Raw genomic sequence first — 24,696 nt, 5'->3', positions numbered from 1 at the left:
CTATTACCCACCTTGCCCTGACTCGAAAAGAACTTCACTCTAAGTAGGTGAATGGAACCCAACTCCCCTGTCCATGACCATTCAAGCCATCGAGACGTAACCTGAACGGGCATCATCGTCCCCAGGGGTTTTTAGCCCGATTTATCAAAAAGCAAAATGCTCTTAGAACGAGGGTGATAAAAAAAGTCTATACATTGTGCAACTATCGAAGTATGTTCGAGATTATTAGACTGAATCTCGCTGCATCAAGTAGTAAGATTTAGAATTAATTAAAATCAACAGTAAAACGAAGTTTAACAAACATGAATATCACAACTTTGGCTCCTGACCCTTTTGCCTTCGTGAACTGTTTCTTTTATAATTGGTCTGCTTATCCTAAAGGTTACCTCCCGCGAAAAATGGAGTTAATCGCATATGAAAGAGCAGCTTAAAATATTGTCTAGGAATTTGAATATTTCTTTTTAAATTCTTGATTGGTTCTTTCGAATTTGGACTAAGAAGATTCACTAACTATGCATGACGCCATGAGTATGCAATGCAAGGGAGTTAATTTAACAGTTTTGACAAGCTATGTTTTCTGGCCGTTCACTATGACGCGTTTGAACATTTTACATAAATTTAATATTTAGTTACCATAATTATGCTCACTGCATACTCATGACGTCATAATCTCGCATGATTAGCGCAACTTTAGACAAATATCTCGAGAACGACGGATAAAGATTTTTTTAAAAAATAAAAAGATTTCAAGAGAACTTTCAAAGATCTTTCATATGAGCTAACTTGATTTTTCTCGGAATGTAACCTTTAAAATTTTAAATCTTAGCGGAAAGTAGTTCATTTAGATCTTATTATATTTAATTAGGTTAGAAACTCATTAACATTTTCTTTCTTGAACAGCAATTCTGTTCCCAGCTCTCCATCTTGTCTTTTATCAATTTTGGGTTATAAATTGCAGAATCTAACAAACTCGCTCTGTTAGCTTACGCATTTTTCAAAAGAAAAAAACAGTTTGTTTTGACGTAATTCTACGAAGAATAAACAACAATTTATATAAACACATAAAGTATAAAAAATTTGTACAAAAATTTTATTATTTGTCAAGACCTCTTTTTGCTGTGTCAACATGTAAACTATACACACACTAAATTAAGAAGACATATACGTTGTTTTCCTCGTCTTAAACGCTGACATAGCAAATAAATAAAAAAAAAATTAAATGGAAAAATAGTTAATATTTCCTACGTTGAACTAAATGAACCTCTTTTCCAGACTCTTCTAGAAGTCTTTGAGACTAGGCTTTTAACTACATTCTATTTACAATAGGAACATAAATAAACTTTTTAAAATTACAAACTCGTTTCCCTTCAAACTTGTGTTTAAAAAAACCTCTCTTCTTTATGAACAATAAACAACAGAAAACTATTTGCATGTTCTTTCAAGATATGACTAACATTGCAGGTTATTTAAAGATATGACTGTCGTAACCTCTGTATACTCTGCGTGGTCATATTGCGACCGATGTGCGCGTCAGCGTGGGTTATTTTATTCGCGACGGAAGTGTTCATTACGCGACAGTTTCCCTTTAGATACCTCCTTTTCGAGCGTCGTTGGTCATTGGGTAATGTATGTATATCGATTTCCAGTTGTCAATCGTTTTTCATCTCTTTTATTTGCGGACTTCACCTCTTCGAAAGGATCTTCTCAAAGTTTTTAGTTGACTGTTCAATGTACCGGCGGTTAGTCATAATCTCTTCGGTGCAAAATGTTTATGAAGGAAAAGAAGTGTGTGACGAACGTCTAGTACCACGAATTCGTTTAAATTCATAATCTAAAAAAATTAATGCATTTCAAGTTGACACAAAACTTGTTGTTTAGCCCTGTCGTGTATATTTCGTGCATTCTTAGCAGAAAGCGTTATTAACAGATTGCTTACAGGATCTCTGAAGTGTTGTAATTCCAGCAAATCTTCCAAATGAAGGTCGAGTTGCATCAAATTTGAATGACCAGGTATGGGTACTGAAATTAAAAAAATGCAGTCACTTAATCTGATTTCAAATAGTTCATTTTGACAGGTTGACAAAAACAACAAAGTAAAAATACACAGTTACTTTTGTAATGTAATTGTATTCGATATATTCCGGGTTCGGTTGAAAACACTGTGAATGAGATATTCTGTTTCCTGAAAAAAGAAAACGAGTAAAAAATTTAAGCGGACAACCTTCTGCAAAAATGGTTGCGATCTCGAGTCAACATACCTCTTGTCTGTAATGGATTTACTTTCTAAAATAACTCCATCTTTTTCCAGCTGGTGATAGGTGAACTTGAACGGACCAGATGTTTGTTTGTTTACCTTTCCAGGTGTGGCACGTCCTTCCTATAAGTTATCAGAAAATGTAATATTTTTACTCCAAAAGATATGCTTAAGCATTACAGAGAAACGCAAACACAAATCAATAAATCAACGTTATACAGAAACCAAAATACATACTCTGATAGCAGCTTTGTTTCGAACTGCTTGAAGGTATTCTAAAAAAATAGACTTTTTTTAAAAAAATACAAAGATTACTAATAGCCCCCGGAAAACAAAGATTGCAAATAAACCCCCAGAAAAGTCATCTAACTGCATAAATTAATTCCACAAGTTAATCGCTAGCATGCTTTATTCTCTGATGAACTTGAAAGGTGTTTGAAAGCTGATAAACACGTCAACGTCTTATGGACTCTACACACAATAAAGTGACATATGTCACATAAAAAAATGTCGTTTCTTTGTGTGAGCACAAACTGTTTTTCAGATCAAAAGAAAACTTATGTTATTAAAAAATCCGAAAAATAATCCAATTTTTGGCGTAATTAAATTCGAATAATGAAATAAACAGAAAGCTAATCTTTTTTTATCTTGGCAAGTTGGAAGGGCGCCCGTCTGCACGCCCACAAGTTTGGCACCCTACCAGTTACACAGGAAAGGAAAGTCAAAGAACTTCGTCGTTGTCGACAGTTTACAAATAATTTTTTTTATGTCTTAAGCTTAGTATTTCAAAGCCGTGTGCAATCACCACCAACAGCAATCAAGAGCGGTGTGCAATCACCACCAACAGCAATCAAGAGCGGTGTGCACAATACTGGTCACACGTGAAGACTAACGAGCTTTAATCGCTTAGGTTGTCATTTATGAAAGTAATATTGGCGAAGACAGCATCGCTAGTGGTTGTTGATTGCTTCCTTATGAAGAACAATCAACTCATTGATGATCGTGACAATAAACTATATGTTAGTAAAAGAATCAATATGGCTGAAACATGACGTAATACAGCAGCCTTTTACCCAGTCCTCGCAACACAAATAAATTAACAAAATTAAGCTACCTTTATACGCATCCAACTGTTGACTCAAGAAATCTCCGTGCCATGATAAGGTCTAAAAGAATAAAAAAACATAATAGTCCGGTAATGACGTCGCCGTTGCCATTTTAAAGGACGTCGCAAAGGATTTTGTTGTCTTCCTGATTACGATGCTAAAACAACTCAATACACAGTTCACACTTCTTCACTGCTATATTAAAGTTGGAAATCATAGTCAAAACCTTGCTCGTCCTCGACATTGGAAGTGCAAAAATTACACACTTTTTCTTTAATGTTTTTTCTTTAAAAGACGTGGGGCTGGGATTTCAGGTTAAAAACAATAGTTTGTTTTTGTTGAGAACAATAGTGAAATAAGAATAATGACCAGCCTGGTTAGAAATTTGGTGAAAAGCAAAAGTGTGTAGTGAACAACAGTTTCAACATAACAAACACAAAATTTTTTTGGTTAGTTTAAGTTTATTCGTCGATTCCACCCTGTTATGAGTACTAATAATCATATTAATAGTCAAACCCACCTCTTTTACGTTTCTTAAGCCTTTCAATTCTCTCAACATTCGGTCGTATTGCAATTCTTGTTGCATGACTCGCTGAATCAAAGAAAAATATATTAAAAACAAAATAATATCAAACAAGGTGATAAAAAAAAGAAAAAACAAGCACACAATTTCCCACGTAACACAAGCTAACCTTGTCAAGTTAACGTCAATGCTTTGCCACGCAGTCAAGATAAAATTACAACTTAGGACATTTTTGTTCTATTTTTAAATGTCTTGCCCCAGTAACAGTAAAACTTTCAGATTATAATAAATTTCAGATGAACTATGTTGAGTTACTGTAAATTACTAAATAGTATTTACCGTAAGTAATCAATTTATCGCTTAGTTACCATTTAGTTCTCGAGCGAAAGGTAAAAAAGTCTTCTCAAAGATTTTACTATACGATTTCCCTAATTTTGATTCCAAATCCTGCTCAAATTTCCCTGATTTTCCCTAATTTTGATTCCAAATCCTGCTCAAATTTCCCTGATTTTCCCTAATTTTGATTACAAATCCTGCTCATATTTCCTTGATGTTTTCTAATTTTGATTCCAAATCCTACTCAAATTTCCTTGTTTTTTCGATGTAACTATGTTGACGACATATTATTTACTTTCCGATGTATAGATTCCATATATTAATAAACATTTAAAAGAAAAAAATTCAGAATGACAAGATTATGATACATATGTAAACAAAGGCCAAATCTGAATGAATATCACGATTTTTGCCCTAAAGAAGAGTAGAATTTTAGACTCTTCACTGAAGAAGCAATTTCTTGATTTTGCTCCGATACGAAATCTTTTCCCTGACATTCCCTGATATTCCCTGGATTCTCTGATTCACTAGAAAGCCTGTAATGGTAACAAATGCCATGAGATCGTGTGCAGCAGGGGAGGTAGAATTTTTTTAATACCTTAACTCTAGGGCGTTGACTTGGCAGCGGTTACAGTAGGCACTAAAAAAGGACATTTTCTGTAACTCGTTTAGTTAATTTTTTTGCCAAATATGAGGAAAAAGCAGTTTCTGAAATTCGTCCACGTAATAACGGCTCCGTACCTCTTTCACAATATTGTAAAATTCTTCCTCTTTATAACTACTATCGCTCTGACGTAACGCTTCCAGATGTGAAGAAGCTAGCGTGGCAAGTCTTCGTACTTCTTCATCGTGCACGCTCTTGGCACGTGATATCGCGTCATTTAGTGTTAACTGTTGCATAAGATAGGGGGCCTGGTAAAAAGAGAAGCACACTGCTAAGTATGGGTAGTCAAAGTACAATAAGCAAATACAATAAGGTATATAAAGAGGAAGATCTGACAAAAATAAAAAAAAGGAATAATATTACGAAATGTTTGAAGTTATTTTTACTTTATAAACTGATTGAATTTTACGTTGAGCTTTTATAGTCAGGAATTAAAATTTTTAAAAACACAATATCGCTAAAGTCCTTCTGTATGTGTGATAATCTAGTTATTGCTTTTGCCTTGGTCACACATTCTAAACTTACTACTTACTACAAAAGGGTAGTATCTCTTTACTTACTACAAAAAGGGTAGTATCTCTCTACTTACTACAAAAAGGGTAGATCTCTTTACTTACTGTGCTAAGAAGACGAGTAAGAATCTTCCGACATTGTTGACGTAATGCTTTGATGCCTCGCTCTGACGTCCGATCAAAGTCAGACACTTCATTCTTCAAGTTAGTGGTGACGTCCCAACGACTCAATAGGTTCACGTCCACACTCACGTTCTCTTGGACGAAGGACGAAGGGACAGGAACGCCCAGTTCTTCTAACAACACTGTTAACTTGTCATTATCTTCCACAATCTACAAACAGGACGTCAAAACACATGCTAAACAGGATGCTGGGAAGTTCAGGAATAAGACCAAAGAAGAGGTTCTTATAGGAAATTGGATTATAAGAAACTCTAGTCGTTTACACTTTAAAGTATGAGAAATCCAACAACCTAAGCAAAATGGAGAAAAAAGAATTGCATTGGGACTTGATTTGTGAGGTTTAAGGGCTGCACTAAAAGGACAGGTTTGTGATATTTTTTTACAAATTAATTGTACTGTTCTGCTAATTAGATCATTCTTGTTTTATTATTTGAAAGTGGTAATAATTCAAGTAATAAAAACATAAATAAATTGTTAAGCATCATTTGCGGATAACGATCAAGAAGGATAATAACACAAGTTTAAGAATTTAACTAGCTTTATTCTACTAACGAATCCGCAAAAAAATTATGCCGCGAAAAATTAATACCTATTGGGTAACCTGGGATTTACTTCTGTGGAAAAGTGTGTTTTATATGACACTCCACGTAAAAGAAATTTACTATTTGCTTTGATTGTATATAAACAATTGCTTTTTTACACTTCGTCTCACGCATTGCTTAGCTACTTAGGGAAAAATAGCACCTAAAAATTGTTTATTCACTGATATAGGTGGACTGCTTTTTTTCAAAGTACGAATTTATTTATGCTATTATTTAAAACTTACCGTGTAGACAAATTTTTTTAGCAATTGTTTAATCTTCTGGCAATATTTGGGACGAATGTTTAAATTTTGACACTCTGTTTAAAAAAGAGTGTGATAGATTTTCAAGTAAAATAAATTTAAAGAAGTCCTTTCCAGTAAGTTCGAAATAAATATGAAAGAAAATGTTGTCTAAAAACCGAAATAATCAGATCAGTGTTTCTTAGAAAGAAAAATACATTTCTTTGAGCTACCAAATTATATTAAAAGTTGCTTCCAGAACTTACTAGAAAGTCTTGATATTTGCAGAGTAGTTCATGAAGTCTGTACATTTCTTTGAGCGTGATGCAGATCGTCATATCTTTAGGAAGCGACAGATACTGCTCAATCTGTAAAATGTAAACAATAACATAAAATCTAACAATGCGACTTGAGCATAAACACGTGCAAAACGTATTGCGCCTTATAAAAAATGCAGTCCGTTCATGAAAGGGAGTTTTTATTTTAAAGGTTTGAACGTGGTCTGTTGTTTCTTGTAGGTTTTTTGTATCAAATGGATTATAATTCCTTTAGCCACAAACGTTTACAACAACACGTTAGCTATAAATAGGTAAAAATTCTCTGCAAAAACACAAACTGTACCTCAAGGTAAGAGTGAAAATCGTCCACATCACATAATTTATGCAGAAAATGCTAAATACAAAGAAAGAAACAATAATTTTTTAATAACAATTGGGTACATTACGGTTTAAACACAACACAATTCTGAGGAACTTGAAATATCCATAATCCCATCACTAGACTCACCTGTAGAGAATCTTGCCTCGATGCCACAAACTGTTGTAGTGGCTTCATATACACTTCTTTTAGTACTTGTGAGGCACCTTTGTTGCTGATAGCTTGAAGTAACTTTGCAATCTATAAAGTAAGGTCAGATGGTTCCTCAAAATGTCTGCCATAAATCGTTTCATAAACTACAAAAACGTAATGCTAAAATATCAAATTTGTTTTCACCAAAGCCTTTGTTTACATACAAGTTGAATAAACTTTTCTTACCAATACAAAATTTCTTCTCATAGCAGCTCTAGGTTGGGAATTCAAAAGCATGTGGTCTAATGAAAAAATAAGTGTCAATTATATAAACAGATATACCCAAGCAGGCAAGGCATTTAGTTTCAGTGTAGAAAAACTTACTGTGTGGTGAAACAATGGCAGGATTGAGAAACCTCAGCAAAAAGAAACCACCAATCAAACCAGTTATGTTTTCAACAGGTATCTCCGGAAATTTTTCCTAAAACAAAACAAAAAAAACAATCATCAACTGGTTAGACACTGATTACAAACGTTCAAATGCTTTTTAGTTGGTTTCAAACAAAATTGGGACTGGTTTTTCACTTACACGACAAAGTTGATATATAGCTTTACACAGCCATCTAATTCCATAAGGAACGTAATCTAATGAAGAAATTATAGCATCGAAAAATCTAGATGTGATTTCCTCAAGTCCTTTAAGTCTATAATTTATAACGTCTGCAACTTTTGGATCTTTTAAAGCACGTTCCATTGTTATATTATTTTGCTCGTCATCGATAACATGATGTACGGCACAGTACACTTTCACTGGATTCACTTCCAAATTAAGGTCCATATTTGCATTTAAATCTTCCACAATTTCTTGTAGTGTCTCTTTTAAATACTCTGCACCTGGTCCCCGTCTAGTAAACAAAGCGAAGCAAGTTATGAGAAGTTAGCAGCACAGAGAGCGTGATTGAACAGAAAAATGGACCTGATAATTTATACCTTGTATATGTAGACATCATTCTTGATATTGCAGTGTTGGCACGCATCAAACTCCCAAACTCATCAGTCTCATCAAACTCCATTTGGAGTGCAAGCTAAAAAGCATGTAAACAATATTGATTTTAGCAAGGGGTCCACTAAGATGGTCAAAATATGGGCTGGTGAGTAAAAAGTCAGAACTATCATAGGTATCATAACGCAGGGGTCAAAATCTTTCATCAGTCACAAGTTATCAAAGAGACAGCTGAAAGTAAAAAGTACAGCTGATAATTTGTTACCTAATAAACCATCATAATATAATATTTTCTTGTGTTCAAACATCTTGCTTTTAACTCAAATTTTGTTAACAAGTGACCGTTAAATTTGAATGAACATTCTGATCACACGTTTTAAAAATTGCTATTAACTCTATGCTTACTTCAAACATTTTAAGTAGTAGATGTTCTTCTCTGGCTTCATATTGATTTCCATATAAACTGAACATAACAATCTGTAGAAGCTCTGCAACAGAGAGATAGAAAATTAAAAATAGTCTGCATAAAAATCCTGAGGTGTGATGATTATCAAAATGTGATGTTTAAAACAATTTACCATCTATTTCTGTTGGAGCAACTGATCGTGTGAGTTTTGCGAGGTATTTTGGTTCCGTTTGTAGCAAGAAGAATAAATTCCCAAAACACTAAAAACATTCTACTTTATTATTTTTAATCAGTAAATCTGCTACATATCATCAATTACAGACAGAAAGGAATTCTTTGTTATCACGAATTTTGGTTAAAAACTACTATCCAGTGTGTATTGGACAGACTATGTAAATGACGTTGTTGAGCTAGACTAGTCTGTAACTACTCTGCTATCACCCTACCAAGAACATTCCTTCCTATAACACAGCAACAAAGCTCAGTGGTTCAGTTTCAAGAATTTGACTCAAACGCACATTTCCATATTTTCTGTACTATACAATTTTTTTTTAATTTTTACCAGAATTTAACTTGAGTAGGCATAGAGAATTAGGTACTTGAACATACTTATCATCAAGTTGTGGTAAAACGTTATATTTGTTGGTTTCCCCTAAATCACCCAACAAAGGTTTTTTTCAGTTTTTAACTATGAATAACCTGTTACCCTAAAGTTAATTCCAGAGTTTTTCGATTTTAAATTTGTGCCAGTATCTTTTACATTTTACATTCTTTAAATCTTGGGCTTTTATGTCACACCTTATCAAAAAAGTGTTTATATTTTAATAATAACTTTTTTCTCATTTTCTTTTGCATTAGATACAGTGAGGTGAAGGGTCTCTTTAAGAGACAAGAGAGGAGTTGAACGTCCTCCACCATACCTTAGTTTAAAGGGGCGATTGTGGAAGTCCCATGAAATGCCACATAGTGATGGTGTCACTTTAAAAAACACCCAGTCCGGTCTGTGAACAGTTGGCGGTAGGAAGGGCATCCAGCTGTAAAACAATGCCAAAACTCTTTAGTAATGGCCATAAAAATAGTTGATCAGACAATCTGCGTAAACAGGGCTGGAACTCTAAGGAGTGAAGGTGTCGTGCACGGTAGGACAGATGTCAGGTGTGAGCATCGTCAGACCGTTACCTAGCTAAAAAGTTCAGCAGTTAGCCCACAATAGTCAATGTGATAGTGACAATGTTGAAAGTACTTGGACTACTTTGAAGAATTGTCTTCTAGAAGCTTCTGATGATACCTGTGGGTGGACGAAAGGACCAGCTAGACATAGACAGACCTGGTGGTGGAATAATGAGGTTGACCAGTGTATAAAGGAAAAGAGGAAACTTTGGAAAGAGTGGAAGTCAGGTGGTAGTAAAAATATTTACTTAGAAGCTAAGCGTCGTGCTCGTACAGCAGTGTATAAGGCAAAATCAGAAGCAGAGAGAAACAGATTTGCACATGTGTTAAGAAGAGAAGACCAGCGCAAGAGGTATTCAAGATAGCAAAGCAAATGAAGAAGACTAATCAAGATGTTGTAGGTGAGAAGTGTGTACGTAATGATGAAGGTGTTTTGGCTAGCACAAATGAGGAGAAAAAGGTAACTTGGAAGAATCATTATCAGAAGTTGCTTAACACTGAGTTTGATTGGGACGAGGATAATTTGTCTGATGATGATGTTGTAGAAGGGCCAGCTATGAAGATCAAGACAGAATGGGTAGTGGAGGCTATTAGGAAATTGAAGATTGGCAAGGCTGCAGGAGTATCAGGTATTGTTGCAGAAATGGTAAAAGCATCTGGATATATTGGGGTTGAGCTTATTACAAGTCTTGCTAACCAGATTATAAAGGATGGTGCTATTCCGAGTAATAGTGAATTGTTTTAAGGGCAAGGGTGATGCATTAGAAAGGGGTAACTACAGAGGTTTGAAGTTGGTTGATCAAGTAATGAAAGTTATTAAAAGAGTGATTGATAAGTTACTTAGAGAAAGAATTGATATAGACAAGATGCAATTTGCTTTTGTTCCAGGGCGTGGCACTACAGATGCAATATTTTTACTCAGACAGCTTCAGGAAAAGAATTTAGGAAAGAGAAAGAATCTCTATTTTGCTTTTGTAGATTTAGAGAAAGCTTTTGATAGAGTGCCACATAAAGTTATTTGGTGGGCTATGAGAAAATTAGGTGTGGATGAGTGGCTAGTTACGATGGTACAGTCTATGTACAGCAATGCTAGAAGTCGTGTCAGGATTAACGATTCACTTAGTGATGAATTTAGTGTAAATGTTGGTGTACATCAGGGTTCTGTACTTAGTCCTTTGTTGTTTGTTCTAGTCTTAGAAGCGCTGTCGATGGAGTTCAGAACAGGTTGTCTATGGGAGTTATTGTATGCAGATGATTTGGTTCTCATAGCAGAGTCGATGGAAGAATTAATTGAAAAGTTTGAGAAGTGGAAGAAAGGACTAGAAGAGAAAGGGCTAAAGATAAACACAGCAAAGTCTAAAGTCATGATTAGTAGCATTGCAGCCAAGTGTGACCTTGTAGTTGGAAAGTGGCCTTGTGGAGTTTGCAGGAAAGGGGTTGGTAGTAACTCAATTTTTTGTCAGACTTGCAAGCATTGGGTACATAAGAAGTGCAGTAGTATTAGTGGAAGGTTAAGAGCTGACATTCAGTTTGTATGCAAGCGTTGCAAAGGTGGGATTATAGAGAATGAAGTATTTCCAGCTTTAATGATGTACAACAGTGGCTCGTTAGAGATAGTTGAGAACTTCTGTTACTTAGGTGATATGTTTGGCAGTGAAGGGGGTGTTGGAAGAAGTGTTACTTGCAGGATGGGTTCTGCTTGGAAAAAGTTCAGAGAGTTACTTCCTTTGTTGACTAGCAGAGTCCTGTATATTGAGGTAAAAAATAGGTTGTATGAGGCCTGTGTAAAAAGTGTTATGTTGTACGGTAGTGAGACATGGGCAGTGAAGCAGGAAGATCTTCACCGTTTAGAAAGGAATGATATGAGAATGGTTAGGTGGATGTGTAACGCCAGTCTGAGAGACAGAAAGAGTTCAGATGAGCTAAGAAGCAGGGTAAGTCTCCGTAGAATTAAAGATGTTATTCAGATAAGAAGATTGAATTGGCTGGGGTACTTGGAAAGAATGGAGGAGGATAATTGGATAAGAAAGTGTAGAGACTTGATGGTTCCTGGGGCAAAGCCAAGAGGCAGACCGAGAAAGACTTGGTAGGAGGTTATAAGGACAGACTTGATACAGAGGAAGGTGAGTTTAGATCTAACACAGTCTAGATCAGATTGGAAGAGGGTCATTAATATACCCCGTCCAACCCATGCTAGCATGGAAAACAGACGTTAAGCCGAGAATGATGACAGTTATACTCACACAACATGTTTTTATCTGTAAGGGAATCCATGTAAGCTTTTCATAATTCGAGATACATAATTTTGTCAGGCATGTCACATGTAAATAGAACTTCTACATGAAAAAAGTTAAAAAAAAACAAGCTTGTATGTTGGTGATATTTACAAAATTAAAAAATTAAACATAAAAGCTATCATAAAATATTTCTGTAACATATGATGTGCAACTATCAAACCTAAATTGTTCGTTTAGAATAAAATCTTTTGTAGCATACCTTTAAAAACTAAACCAATTTAACATCCTGACTGCTAATAAACACCTAGCTTTCTAGCTTAATCAAATTCCTTTTTCACTTAAATTATTTTTTAACTAACAAATTATTCTCATATAATTTGGGGTTTTAAATTACATAAAAAAATATTTTCTTACCCGTTTCTGCAGATCATCTTTTAATGCACCCAGTCTGTGTTCACCAAATGTTATATTGTCGGGAAACTCCTAGGTAAATTTGGTATTGTTAGATTAAAGCATGAGTCAAGACACATAAAAATATAAGACTGCAGTTATTTAATAGTTTATTCATCCTCAAACATATGCATGCTACTAAAATTTTCCCCATGTGTTTGATGATGAATAACTATTAACTAACTGCAGCCTAACATAACTACATGGACTATTACCTCCACTGTAATTTTATGGTTAATTAAAAGTGCTATCCTTTGGTCAAAAAATCCAACTTCTTTTTCTAGCTCGAAATTTTTCTTGCATTGCTTACAAATTTCCATTTTAAGTTCTTGTAGTTGGCGACGCACTATACAAGAAAAAAAGTCAAGTTTAGATCACATCAAGAGATTACTCAATCAAACCAACTTTTTGTAGAACCTAAACTGCCTCTAATTCTTCCACCCATTTTAAGCTTAAAAACCTATGGCCATCTGTAATCACTAGTATATTTAAGCAATTGCTAAAAGGCATTTATAAGCAGAAAAGTTAATTTTACACACCAGTTATAGAGTTACCAATCACAAATATAACTGGAAAATTGCCAAGTCTAGGCAAATGATTTTTTCTTACCGCTCTGCAACGCTCATGTGAACAACAAAATGCCTAAAATTGTAGTAATGTTCTCCTTCCCTTATTACACTTTTGGATCAATGAGCTTTCTCAGCTCAGTTGGCCAAAACAGTAATAATTTTATCATAATATGTTGACGAAATTGTCCTGGGAAAAGGATTTACTGTTACTGGAGAAACATAACAGTAATGAACCGACCATTTCCACCAAATTGCCAGGTCTAACAAGCATCATCTAGAGGACGTTTTAAACATTTAAATCATAATTTTACAAGTGTCACTAAATAAAAATAACATTTTAGGAAAACGTGAAATACTCAGTACACCAGCACTCTTCTGGCATTTTTAATATTAAGAGATACGTTCAAGATTATGTCACAGCCTGATGATTACACAAAATATAAAACTAAGAAGAGAATCCACCAAAAGTATCTACATATAGTATTAATGCTTTTAAAAATTCTTATAGCAAATGATCAGGTTTTCCCACTGTAACTTCTCCCTTGATGTTACTGAGTATGTAAACAAACTCATGTGTTTACGTATTTATTAAGTTTATTAAATTTAAGGAACTTAAAAATTAATTTCCTAAAATCATCTATGCATCTCTTTCTCAAAGCAATGCAAACGAAAGGGACAATAATTAATAAAACATCCTCAATCAACATTTAAATTTTTATTATTAGTAGTTGACGAAACCTTGAAAGTATATTTATGCAAGATATAATTACTCTTAAACTGTGCAGCAAAACTATACTTAGAAAGTTTCCATCTCAACAGCAAAAGATTTGTGGAGTATGAAATCTATTCAATATGATACAAATTTGCCACTGGAATGTAAGATGGCTATTAAAACACTAAATTACTTTTTCAAATGGCTGATCAGATCTACATGGTAATATCCATAAGATTTGTTTTCTTGAAATATAAAAAATTAATCACTGACTGTTTTGTAACCTTTCCTTATTTCATTCCTTTACCTTATTATGAAATCAAATCATATAGGATGATGTTAACTTACAAAATATAGTTTGTATTCTTTCGCAACTTAACAAAAATGATCTACATTTAAACCATAAGTTGCAGGGACATAATCATACTTTCAGAACAATCTTAAATATATTTACACGTGGCAACAAATGAAAAAGTTTACAATTTGTTGATTAAAGAAAGGTGGAATACAGTACAAATTCAATTTCAAATGCATTAAATGTACTTTGTAAATTGTCTTGCTTATCTGGTGTATTTTCTGCTAATTAATTTGACAACTTGCATGTCTCTTGCGTGTTTGGATTACCAGATTTGTACTCTGTATTTCACTATGATCAAAATGAAAGAACATTTTGAACTAATCAAGACTACTACTTACATTTTTCATACAACTCTTCGTTTAGTACCCATGACTTTTTTTGATCTTCTTGAACAAATAAACGGTTGGCAGCTATTTCGGCAGATAAACATGCCATAGCAGATTCGTACGCGAACACAGGCATTAAGCTCACTCTTTAGTTGCCACAAAAATATATATATTAATTACTTTCTTTTTTATTAAACGCTGAATACCAATAAAGACAATTTTACAAAACCCATAAATAAGTAATGAGCATTTTCCTTTTGTTTTGATCAATGTAACTTTCTTTAAAAAACACAAGAACTTGTCAATACATACACATTTTTTTTCTTTTTTACAGTAGTAGAATCTAGATATATAAACTTTCATAATGAAACTTTTTACATAAAAATATAAAAAGACACAGACAAACCATCACTGTAATGTTTACATCAAAAATTAACAAATGTACCCTAACAAGGTCTGCTAAAACGAGAACTGTTTTAAGAATAAATAAATAAACCAGCCAATATTATCTCTTGAAACGTAAACAAACACAAAAACTCAAAAAGCATACAACTACTCACTTCAAGTCACATTGGTATACCTTTAATATTAGTTAACAAAGGAATGTCATAATCAATCATTTCAGCAATTAATATAGATTCATCTGGTTAATTCTTTTCAAACAAACTTCATTTACAACAATAGAATAAAATGGATTTTTAATTTGACACGGCTTCCTGAAAAAAAGTTATATCCATCCTTATGCTAAGATCAATGAAGTATACTTACATTTACTAGGCACCTTTAATCTCACAAAACAACCATCTATTAAAAACTTTGTTAATTTTATAACAACTATCATTGTGTAGCAAGTTTTAATTTTTGTACTGAATAAAAAGAACATTTAATTTAAAAATCCAACATTATCACACAAACATTTTTGTCATTAACATAAACGCCATGATAAAGTATAAAAAAAACTATAACTTTTTTCTTTAAATCTCTTTATCACAGCATTGTAAAGACTTCAACAGAGTGACGTCAAAGCAATTTAAATAAAAAAAACACAATTAATTTGCAACTATGAAAACATAATCTATTCAAATGATAGAAACATATGAGCACATTGTCTTTTGGGTATATGTCTAGTGGCAAACATGTCATAAAGGATCACGCCTCCTTAAAACTTCACAAATAAAAAAATGAAAAAAATGTTGAAACTTTTTGAGACGAAACATTTATAAAACTTAAAGTTTTATGAGCAAAAAAAGATTTTGCCCACATTTTTATGTTTTCCCTAATTAAATTAGTAATAAAAAAAACCAAATAGAGTAAAGTGTAAACAAACAAAAAAGAAAACTAACAAAAAAAACAAAGGTTAACAAACTAAAAACGTTTTAAGAAGAAAAAAAATCTTTTTTAAAAGCTGATGCATAAACAAAAAAGTAAAACCAAATTAAAGTCAAATAATTTTATAAATGCCAAAACCGCAGATAAAGTCATTTCATTCTTTCATAGTAACCTGTGATACTATCTAAAATCGCATGATTGTAAAGTGTAATATGATGGGGAAAATAAAAACAGACATATTGATTGTAAACAACTAAAAAGCCCGAAATGCTTTATACAAAAAAATGCCTTATAAAAACCACACTAGCACAACCTGAAAAAAGTAAAACAAAGCAGTGAAAACTTAGGCAAAAACAACATTCTGTCAATATTTTTTAAACTGAAGTTGACATTGTGTATTGTGATAATACACTCATCAAGTGGAAGCTTCCTGCATCTTTCCTGATGTGGTTACAACATAACATTCTTTTACCAAATTTCCAACGAAACTCGCAAGTTTGTAAAGATAAACATAAAACAACAATCAAGTAGCCTGTTTGTTTACTAAACAGCATTTCTTTTTTGCTGAAAGTTTCTAACAATACAAAAATATCAATTTTAATATTTTGACACTACAATAAAAGAGCTTTTAAAGACACATTGGGAATGTAGTGCTAAATTTTTCACAGATTTAATTTTTTTTATTTTGTTTCAATTAAATGTTAAAACACTTTTCCCACTGTATGTAATGTAAGCCAATGAAACAGGATTTATTCATTTATTAGCTACTTTTAGCAGTGATCAAGAAAAGTCAAACCACCAATTACTCTTATTTCAAAAGCCATGTAAAAACATCAAGCCAAAAGTAATAAGTATGCCCTGAAAAATAATCGTCACCCGTATTAATTTTATTCAATTTATAACTCCAGTTAACTTGCTTCACATTTTCTTTCCTGTAAACTGACTAATAACAACTTATTAATTTCTGAAATAGCTTAAACCTAAACTTCTTATCCTTGTTTAGCATTGAAAGTAAAATTCACTTGCTGTTGAAAAGTTAAATTACATAAAGAATAATTACCAGTAATAGCTTTAGATAAAGATTATAACAAAAATTTCCTTCACTAAAATAACCATAGCAACAGAAGAAATACTTTATATATAAAAAATATTTCCATATCGTCAAGCAGCTAACAAAAGTCAACAAATGAGTTTTAAAAGAATTGAATAAGAAATGAAAGCTTACATTGCATTTAAACATACTTCAGCATGTTAAAAAAAATGAATGAACTGTTAAGAAAAGTCTGCCCTTGTGTGTTTTGATGACATCACATTTAAAGCCAATGAGGTAAATGTTTACGAAACAATGCACATATGAAAACATTCCATTATATTATAAAGTCATGTGTACAACGTGATAAGAATCACTCATTGAACCTCATTAAAACGTCTATATATATAAAAAAACTATTCTAATTTTCGCAATGGTGCCTTAATGAAGCATTGCAGATTATGTGTATCTAGCAGGTTTGTGAATGCTTTCACAACTACATAAGCATGGTGGGTTAGCTAATTAATCAAAAACATGAAAAAGGTTTAAAGCCAGACATCATGGAGATATATTTCTGCAAAGAATTTGTTAAATAATTACCATTTTTTCAACATTTTAACAATTGAAATTTAAAGTAAAAGATTGTATGTTCTGTTTAGTGTAAGTAAAATGATACATTTTTTGTAACCTTGATAACTCTTAACTAAAATAGGGCGTGCATAAAAATTATGGAACAAGCTTTGGAGGTTGATAATAAAGTAAAAATAAAGTAAAATACCAGTATATAACATACATTGTATACCCTTCGATTCAGTGTCTCAGTTATATTTTTAAGTGTACCATTGATAATTGAAATGCTGCATTTTTTTAAAGAGAAGTTAAGAACTTTAAGTGGAGGTAGATAAGAACAAAGTTTTGATTATATGAAGATTTTAACTTTCACCCTTCCGTAACATTATAACGAAATATTTTTCCTTGTTTATATATTTAAATCTTATTAAAATTAAACAGTTTTATTGGTGTTGCTATTATCATTTTATATTTTTAATTATAAATTAAATATTGTAGAAATTGTTCCCTTTTCAATGATATAAAAACAAGATTTTTGGACAAAAACATTTAAGACATTTTACACAATTCTACCCGCAGTTCATGCTTGGTAGGTATAAACTATAGGCTTAAAATGTCGAAATAGGTCTCACAATTTTATTTTTCCTAATAAGGAAAATGGTCACATGCATTCAGCAAACTGGTGCCATTGGTCAGCAAAAAACAACAACACAAATATGGAACTGAAATTTATATAAGTTTTGATGTTAAGCAAGTCATTAGCTGCTGTGTTATAACAATAAAACCAAATAAAACTTTCATCCATGTAAACGTTTAACTTTAAGAGCCTATCTCATCTATACCTTTCTATGTAGCACACTTTTGCTAAAAAAATGTAGTTTAATTATTAACCTTATCTTTAATTCTAAAACATTAAAATTTTAAAAAACATTACTTACTTTTCTCATGAAGACTTTATCTAAATCAAAGTGAGTAGATTTAAAGCGACAGTGTTTTAATCTAGCATATAAAAGTTATATTAACAACCATAATCAAGTGAAGAAAAAATATCAAAATGACATTAATTCAGAGAAGGATGGAGGAAATAATAACACTGGAAGTAATTATAGCTGTCATTATAAGCTTATTATAAACTTGTAATGAGAAACAGTTATAAAGTTAGTTAGGTAAAAGTAAAAAATCCAGTTAGTGGGTGTAGCAAAACATCAAGGCACCTATAAAACTAATATACCTCTGCAAAACAACCTTTTAAATTAAAAAATGATTGTTACAAGTTGTTACAATCTTTAAATTTTCAGAACATTTATATCGCCACCAATCAACAAATTATTACATAATATTCTTATAAACTGTCTTGATGAAGACATTAAAGCAATAATTACTTTTTCATTGTCTAGCAACCCAAAACTATTCCAAATAGGTTAAAACATGCTACATTTATTACAAATGCAATAGTACAATGTCATGCTCATATTATAGCAGTATGTCTAGCATAAAATATGCCATGAACTTTATAACAGACCTTCTCATATATTAGAAGTTTGCGGTTGGAGTTTGACCAACGACAAATTTGTAGTCAAAATGTAGGATTCCAAAGAATATTCTCTGACATGTTTAGATCCTTGCAATGTACTTAGTGTCAACACGCAGGTTCCAAGTATGTCTATAGAATTAAAAAAGACTTTCTCATTATATTTCAAATTGAAATTTGTGGTTATGGTTTATTCTGAGCAACAACAAGTTTGTAGTCAAAATGTAGGTTTCTAACGAATATTCTCTGACATATACAGATCCATGCAATGTACTTAGTGTCAACACGCAGGTTCCAAGTATGTCTATAGAATTAAAAAAGACTTTCTCATTATATTTCAAATTGAGATTTGTGGTTATGGTTTAGTCTGATCAACAACAAGTTTGTAGTCAAAATGTAGGTTTCTAACGAATATTTTCTGACATATACAGATCCATGCAATGTACTTAGTGTCAACACGCAGGTTCCAAGTATGTCTATAGAATTAAAAAAGACTTTCTCATTATATTTTAAATTGAAATTTGTGGTTATGGTTTATTCTGAGCAACAGCAAGTTTGTAGTCAAAATGTAGGTTTCTAACGAATATTCTCTGACATATACAGATCCATGCAATGTACTTAGTGTCAACACGCAGGTTCCAAGTATGTCTATAGAATTAAAAAAGACTTTCTCATTATATTTCAAATTGAGATTTGTGGTTATGGTTTAGTCTGAGCAACAACAAGTTTGTAGTCAAAATGTAGGTTTCTAACGAATATTTTCTGACATATACAGATCCATGCATTGTACTTAGTGTCAACACGCAGGTTCCAAGTATGTCAACAAAATTAAAACAGACTTTCTCATTATATTTCAAATGGAAATTTGTGGTTATCGTTTAGTCTAAGCAACAACAAGTTTGTAGTCAAAATGTAGGTTTCTAACGAATATTCTCTGACATATACAGATCCATGCAATGTACTTAGTGTCAACACGCAGGTTCCAAGTATGTCAACAAAATTAAAACAGACTTTCTCATTATATTACAAATTGAAATTTGTGGTTACGGTTTAGTTTGACCAACAAGAAGTTTTAGTCAAAATGTAGGTTTATAACGAATATTCTCTGACATATACAGATCCATGCAATGTACTTAGTGTCAACACGCAGGTTCCAAGTATGTCAACAAAATTAAAACAGACTTTCTCATTATATTACAAATTGAAATTTGTGGTTACAGTTTAGTCTGAGCAACAACAAGTTTGTAGTCAAAATGTAGGTTTCTAACGAATATTCTCTGACATATACAGATCCATGCAATGTACTTAGTGTCAACACGCAGGTTCCAAGTATGTCAACAAAATTAAAACAGACTTTCTTATTATATTTACAATTTATAATTTGTGGTTAGAGTTTAGTTTGACCAACAACAAGTTTGTAGTCAAAATGTAGGTTTCTAACGAATATTCTTTGACATGTACAGATCCTTACAATGCATTTAGTGTCAAAAAGAAGGTTCCAAGTATGTCAACAAACCTATCACAGACTTTCTTATTATATTTACAATTTATAATTTGTGGTTAGAGTTTAGTTTGACCAACAACAGGTTTGTAGTCAAAATGTAGGTTTCTTTGACCTGCACAGATCCTTACAATGGACTTAATCTCAACAGGAAGGTTCCAAGTATGTCAACAAAGGTTATAATAAACTTTTAATTATATTACCATTTTAAAGTTGTGGTTGGAGTTTAGTTTGACTCGCAAACTTTAAAATGTAGGTTTTTAACAAATATTTTTTGTCATGTACAGATCCGCGCAATTACCTAGTATCAATATGCAGGTTCCAAATTTAAACAAACTGGTCAAACATGTGTATAATGACCACTGTGGGGACATTTTTCTTAGTATTTATAGAAAGACAGCAGTTGCATCGAAAAACTATCCAAACACAACAATTGCCTTTTGTACAAAGGGTTTCAGGTAAATAAAAAAAAACTTCTATAAATTCTCACAGACAAAGTTATTTAACATATTTTCTGGATTTTACATAGTTCGCTTTTAAAAATGCCAAAAATTGCATAAAAAACCAAAAAATCAGGAAATCTGATTAATCACAAAGAATGTTATAAGTTCGAAGTTCTGGGGATAATCAAGCAGGGTGGCGGAATCCCCTACCCCAGACCAAATAGGGTTAAATTTTTTATGATTTTTAAAATCATTTTTGCGCTTGTTGCAGCAGAAATACACCATGACTTCTAGGAAATGGTAAGCTAATATAATCATTTAGAGATCCTATATTTTTAAAATTCTCCACAGGCACTGACTCAGTGGATTCTTAAAAAAAATAGAATAACAGGCTATCAACGTTTGTTTTGAAGGAAATAACACAGGAAGTAAAAAAGATAAAGAAAGGTCTGTTTCTTCCTCATAATCACTTTTTGCGAAACATAAATAAAGGTTTATTATTATCATAGAAAATAGAAAAGCTTTCAATCCTTTATTGTTTCCTTCTTTTGTGCTTTGAATAAGTTTAAACTTAAAAACTTAAAAAGATAATTCTTAAACAGGATAAAATAAACAAGTAATTAAAATACTAATACACCCCCAACATAGAAGGAGCTCTTTGAAGGACTAACATACAAAAAAAGAAAATCTAACATTATTAGAAGCTAACAAAGATGCTCTAAATTTCACGTCATCATGAAAATATTGTACCATGCTAAAAATTTGCATGCTCAGTGCATAAAAGTGTGTGTCGTTTTTATCACATTTTGAAAATATGAAAGAATAGAGAAAGTAAAAGAAAGGGTTTTTTTTATTGACACCAGGATGTTGACTGTCTTCTTTGTGCAAAAGTTTCTGTAATCAAAAATATGTTATTTTAAAGTGCATTTTTGTGTTAGATATCACCACATTATGGACAAAAAAGTCTTTATTGCACAATCAATTATTTTCTTCCTTATAGTTTAATTTTAATAAAATGAAGAACATCTAAAACGTACTATTTTATTCGCACATTTAAGGTGTTCTTTTTAATAAAATTTCTTAAGACATATAAACATTGAAACAACACTACCAATATCATTCCTTGATACTTTGCTCCAAGCTAGTTATTTAAAAAAAAACAAGTTTCACCAGTTAAAACTACATCTGTCATTAAACAATATCATATTTTAACAACAAGACTTTTTTCAATTTTAATTAGCTCAATCTAATTTTTCAATGACAAAATCCATCCCAAGCTTCATGTTGATAGTGCTTAATGTTACTGTAATCTCTTGTCTAGTAAAAATAAGGCAAGTGCTTTCAGTTTTACTGTGTTATGCCAGATTACTCAATTTCAAAGACATCAAACACATCTGCTAAGATTGAGCTTATTTAACCATGGTTTCCATATTGGAGACAATCAAAGACATAGTCAACTAAAGATTATTGATTAATAAATAAAAACCAAGTCATAACTCATATCAGCTGATATTGAAGAGAACTCCTCAATGTCACAAAGGGGTGTCTTTTTATATTTTTTAAAAATAATAGTTTATATATATAAGGACATCCTGATTTCGTTAACACTCAAAAAGAACACTTAGATACTGGAGACAGTATAAATATATAGACAGGAAGCTACTATCAAAATGTCTTTTCATATTAATATATACTTGAAAAACATTCTGCATCTAAAGAAATAAAGGGTAAATAATGCACTACAAACTAGCATTCAAGTGCCTGTAACTAAACGATTCTTTATTACACAGCAAGCCACCACCATGTAACAAGAACTATCAAGCATGTTTGTAATAACAAGGAAAATTTATAGAAAGGGGTGTCTTCTGTAGTTTAATTTGTTTAATTACGTTGTTAAACTTTTGTATAGACATTCAATTGGTGACCAGACACCAACAGGTAGACACAATTAAAAGTAGACAGCTTAGTCAGACAAGAGATTCAATAAAATATTATTAAAAAGGTGATGTATTGTTAACGCACAAGCTATGTCACTAAAAAGTAAAACAAGTACATGCAATAAGGCGTTCTCGAATTTCATGCTTCTTAATGCGCTGAAAAGCTTTCAGAAAGGACTTTCTAAAAGTTGTACTAATAGAATAAGCAATGCATCATTATATTTTGAAAAAATACATCCACTATTTTAAAAACATGTAAAAGTTAATATTGCTTTTATACCAATTAATTTAAATTAAGTATTGTGTCTAATTGCTGTGATTAAACTTGCCTGGGCAGGAACAAAAAAATTGACATCAACAATATATACATAGCAAAATAAGGGCGTATCACTTGTGTATAACAAATGCTTACATTTATAGCAAAAGCGAGAATTAATACTCTCAAGAATTATAAAAAAATACGCAAAAAGTTTAAAGAACATATTGATAACAATTTTTTCGCAAAATATATTTTCGTGTGTTATATATTTATTTCAAACCTTCTAAGATGTCTGCACTGTCCATACTTCTAACAATATGATCTTGGTGTATTCCTTCATTCTCCATATTTGTGACAGCCATTACTTTTTATCAGGTCTAAAAAGTCAACAAGACAATATTGATTGTTAGGAATACTTTTTTTTCTGCAAACATAATATTTACAAATTGCTCTTTTAACCATTTAATTACAAGTAATTAAAATTAAAACATCACTCATTATACTGTTTCATTTTTCATTAGTTTGATCTTTGCATTTTTTTTTGCAGCAAAAATCCAAAAAACACTTAAAAAAAATGCAAAAACATATAACTATCGTAAAGGTTCGTATTAGCCTGGTTAAGTAATCTTTCTTAGAGGATAATAAAATTGAGCTTCTCTCATAAGAAAGCTTAGACACAAAATGTGTCAGATCAAATCCCTAATTTGAATCCACCAATAAACACAAAATTTCTCCGAGCAAAGTCTAATGAGCATAAAACTAGCAAGGCCACACCTTACCCTCTTAAAGGGTACAAGAAAAACCCAAATCATTATTTTTGGCAAATTTTTGATTTTTATACCATTAAAATTTATAGAATATTTATTTTACATAAAAAATATAAATTTTTAACGAAAAAAGTCACAAAAAACGACAAGTCTCCGTTCTTTTAAATAAAATTTAATTTGTTTTTAAACGTTTAAATCTTGATATCTCAAAAACAATTTTTGCTTCGTACACCTCTATGTTTTAGGCTAGGTAGAAACACTTATGGAGAATATGGAGACAAAACTAAAATATTAATGTTCTAGGTATACCAACCTCTCAAATGGTTCTGTTTTTTTCTTTTTAAAAATGAATTGCTAAGATTTTACCACAATATATGGATAAAAAAAGCAACTTTTCAATATAAATTTGAAACTAGACCTTAAAAAGGTAAAACCAAGACACCGTTTTAGTACTTAAGTGAAGTAGACTTAAATAGTGTGTTGTTTTTTACTCTTTTTTCTGTTCTTGGTGGTTAATATGCAACTACTTGCTTGACGTGGATTACAAAAGTAAATAAATAACTACGGAAAATAAAAGCATCACTGTCAGTGTATATATAATAGCTAACACAATTAAAGGTAGCTGGTAAAACACACTCAATGTTTAACAATAATAATACAATATACTTAGCACAAGTAATGTTTACAACACGTGTTCATATCTTGTTTTCTTCTACACACCGTAGAAGAAAACAAGATATGAACATACTTATAATATTAAATTAGTCTGACACATTCAACGAACACATTCAGTTTTATCAAACACTTGTGACACTAAATGACACAATGTTAAATATATGCTGAATTAAAATTCTTTGTCATTAGCTTTTTTTAGTCTATATACTTATGATGATGAATAAAAAAACATA

General features: G+C 31.9%; 1 protein-coding gene across 2 annotated transcripts; it reads right to left on the bottom strand.

The window, feature by feature from the left end:
- Positions 1 to 1,276: 1,276 nt before the first annotated feature.
- On the bottom strand, positions 1,277 to 23,419 carry LOC130636013 (uncharacterized). 2 transcript variants are annotated; one of them, XM_057445587.1, is made up of 21 exons: positions 23,302 to 23,419; positions 12,672 to 12,802; positions 12,421 to 12,489; positions 8,772 to 8,859; positions 8,599 to 8,681; positions 8,181 to 8,275; positions 7,780 to 8,095; positions 7,575 to 7,671; positions 7,437 to 7,492; positions 7,188 to 7,298; positions 7,023 to 7,073; positions 6,668 to 6,769; positions 5,501 to 5,728; positions 4,961 to 5,131; positions 3,881 to 3,952; positions 3,369 to 3,420; positions 2,492 to 2,529; positions 2,259 to 2,377; positions 2,112 to 2,182; positions 1,937 to 2,019; positions 1,277 to 1,831 (listed from the first exon to the last, which is right to left on the bottom strand). In XM_057445587.1, the coding sequence occupies exons 1-21, from the start codon at positions 23,381 to 23,383 to the stop codon at positions 1,745 to 1,747; spliced, it is 2,202 nt and encodes a 733-aa protein (XP_057301570.1). In that variant the 5' UTR covers positions 23,384 to 23,419; the 3' UTR covers positions 1,277 to 1,744. The 2 variants fall into 2 exon arrangements, with proteins under 2 accessions (XP_057301570.1, XP_057301569.1); XM_057445586.1 differs by lacking the exon at positions 23,302 to 23,419 and adding an exon at positions 14,434 to 14,974.
- Between the last annotated feature and the right edge of the window lie 1,277 nt (positions 23,420 to 24,696).

Source organism: Hydractinia symbiolongicarpus, chromosome 3, assembly GCF_029227915.1.
Source record: "Hydractinia symbiolongicarpus strain clone_291-10 chromosome 3, HSymV2.1, whole genome shotgun sequence".
In the NCBI taxonomy this organism is placed as follows: domain Eukaryota; kingdom Metazoa; phylum Cnidaria; class Hydrozoa; order Anthoathecata; family Hydractiniidae; genus Hydractinia; species Hydractinia symbiolongicarpus.
Note: the sequence above shows the minus strand (reverse complement) of the source record. Positions and strands in the feature narration are given on the sequence as shown.